At 47.1% G+C, this 2,738-nt stretch overlaps 1 protein-coding gene across 1 annotated transcript in view; it reads right to left on the bottom strand.

The window, feature by feature from the left end:
• Positions 1-2,738, bottom strand: part of LOC109543068 (cytochrome P450 306a1) — a gene marked incomplete in the record, with an annotated part of 72,528 nt that overhangs the window by 5,352 nt on the left and 64,438 nt on the right. The window contains 1 exon segment of the mRNA XM_048662881.1: positions 2,072-2,372. Coding sequence (XP_048518838.1) covers positions 2,072-2,372 — 301 coding nt within the window.

Genomic DNA, 2,738 nt, shown 5'->3' with positions numbered 1-2,738 from the left:
TTCCACCAGCGGTAATTTTTGAAAATTTTGCTGGATTTTTGGCGCCACATTTTCGCCATTTACTCCAAAACCGAAAACTCTGAAACTGTCAAACCCACGCCCTCAAATACACTTCGACAAGCCGAATATTATATGCAGAACAAAATTTTTTGATGCGAAGCACTGTTTTCGAGAAATTAGGCAAAAACTCAAAATTTCGACCAAAACTCCTTAGAATCAACCTGAAGATGGCCCAGTTTCGAAACCTGCCCAGATTTTCCCGCTTGATTCCCTGTTTTAGACGTTCGATGGCGTGACCTGTCAAATCGTGATATCAACAGCCAAAAAATGTTGTCAAATTTCCAAAAATTCCACAAAAATCCGGCACAAACTTAAAAAATCCTCAAAAACTCCCTTAGTATAACTTTGAAAAAAAAACGGTCCACCACAGTTTTTTTAGAGAATGACCCCCTCCAACCGGTCGCGCATGAAAAATTCCACCAGCGGTTATTTTTGGAAATTTTGCTGGATTTTTGGCGCCACATTTTCGCCATTTACTCCAAAACCGAAAACTCTGCAACTGTGAAAACCACGCCCTCAAATACACTTCGACCAGCCAAATATTTTATGCAGAACAATGTTTTTTGATGCGAAGCACGGTTTTCGAGAAATTAAGAAAAAACCCAAAAATCTGACCAAAATTCGGATAAATCCTTTAGTGCCAACCTGAAGATGGCCCAGTTTCGAAACCTGCGCAGATTTTCCCGCTTGATTTACTGTTTTAGACGTTTGACGGCGTGACCTGTCAAATCGTGATACCAAAAGCCGAAAAATGTTGCCAAATTTCCAAAAATTCCACAAAAATCCCGCACAAACTCAAAAAATCCCCAAAAACGCCCTTAATATAACTTTGAGAGAAAAACCGTCCATCACAGTTTTTTTAGGGAATGACCCTCTCCAACCAGTGGCGCACGCGAAACTCCACCAGCGGTAATTTTTGGGAAAATTGCAGGATTTTTGGCGCCACATTTTCGCCATTGGCTCGAAAACCAAAAGCTCTAAAGCCTTGAAAACCATGCGGTCAGATCCAGTTGGGGAACTCGAATTGTTTATTAAGAACAACATTTTTTGAAGCAGGGCACTGTTTTGGAGGAAATTTTGAAAAAGTCCTCAAATTTAGGAAATTTTGCCAAAAATCCCCCGTGGCTCGCTTAAAAGTCACTGTAGAGAAAAACCCCAAACCACCAGTCTTACTGCGAATGGCCCCCTCTAACCAGTGGCGCACGCCAAATTGCACCAGCGATCAGTTTTGGAAAAATGTCGGGACTTTTGCGCCTCATTTTCCCCAATTGCTCCAAACCCCCTAGTCAGACAACAGTGAAACTTCCCCGTTGGACTCAAGTGGAAATCCTGGATGTTTCCCCAAGAACGAAATTTTCCCTCCGGAAGCCCCATTTCCGAGAAAAACGCAAAAAGCCCTGAACCCCTAAGGCCAACCTGGGGAAGCCCCGGCGGCGAAACCTGCCCCTTTGCCCAACCCAACTCCCCGCCCATCCACCTCCCTGGACAACCCCATCGAACCCCCCACCCAAAAAAGCGAAAAACCGCCCCGCACAGTGGTGCAACACTGCGCAAACCCCGGCCAAAACCTGCCACTTCCCCGCCTGATGGCCGACGAAACGGCCGAAACGTCTTCCTCGCAATGACACTAACCACACTAATAATCAGGCAAAGCGAGCAAACGAATGTAAACCGTCACAATGACCTGAAAATGAGCCAAATCGTGACGGGCCCATCACGAAGAATCTCCCAGCTCGATCAGAAGACCCAACAGCCAAACAATGAATTCGTTCTTCTCTCGGCCGAGCCGCGCAAAAGAAACTTAATTGCATGCACGAAAATGGGACAACCTTTACCGGAAAAAAAAAAAACCACGCCCAAACTACCGGGGCCGCTCCAAAAGTTCCGCGCAACCCGCCAGTCTGGTCAACAACCCGCCCATTAGATTCGTCTAGCTGCTGGCCGACCTTCAGGTTCCCTCAACAGGTGGTTCCTCTGCATCATTAACCGAAAAAAACGCAAAAACACTCACCATATCCATGCATAATTCCATGGGTAACATACAGGGGGGCGCGACCACTGGTGGCATCTTTCGCCAGCAGCCTCCTGATGGTACGGGGGTCGGTCAAAACGATCGCGCACACTCGCCCTAGGGTCAGGCTGTAGATGGGGCCGAACTTGCGCGCTAATCGCGCAAGCGTCAAGTGGGGCGCCTTAGGGTCGATCCAGGGCAGGTAGCCGAGCAGGGGTAGACCCCAGGGACCGGGCGGCAACCCGCGGGGCCGCCCTAGAAGGGCCAGCAGCGCCAGCAGAAGCAGCAGCACGTAGAATATCTGCAACAAGGGCAAGTTTGAATTTTCGGGGGCTGAAAACAAATTTAAAGTTTTGCTGGCAATTTAGCGACTTTTTGTCTGCCCGGGGGGTGAAAATCACGTTTTGGTCGCCGCCCGTTTCGGGAGGGGGCAGTTTGGAAAAGTCGCTTGCAAAATTTCTGGTGAAGGTTTGAAAATTGATCAAAATCTCCAAAAACCTTCGTCAAAGAAAAATGTAATTTTTTTGCAGTAACTAAAGCACACTCTTCTGTTCAAAATGAGCCAAAAACCGACTCTCCACATCGTCTGGTCTGTTGAGGAGGCACTCCGGAAAAATCACTTGCAAAATTTCTCAAGCAGAAAATTTCTGGTAAAGGTTTGAAAATT

The sequence above is a fragment of the Dendroctonus ponderosae genome, unplaced genomic scaffold (assembly GCF_020466585.1).
Source record: "Dendroctonus ponderosae isolate FM_Combo_2020 unplaced genomic scaffold, Dpon_F_20191213v2 Dpon_F_20191213_12, whole genome shotgun sequence".
NCBI lineage: Eukaryota > Metazoa > Arthropoda > Insecta > Coleoptera > Curculionidae > Dendroctonus > Dendroctonus ponderosae.
The sequence above is the reverse complement of the archived record's forward strand: the minus strand, read 5'-3'. Positions and strand labels throughout refer to the sequence as shown.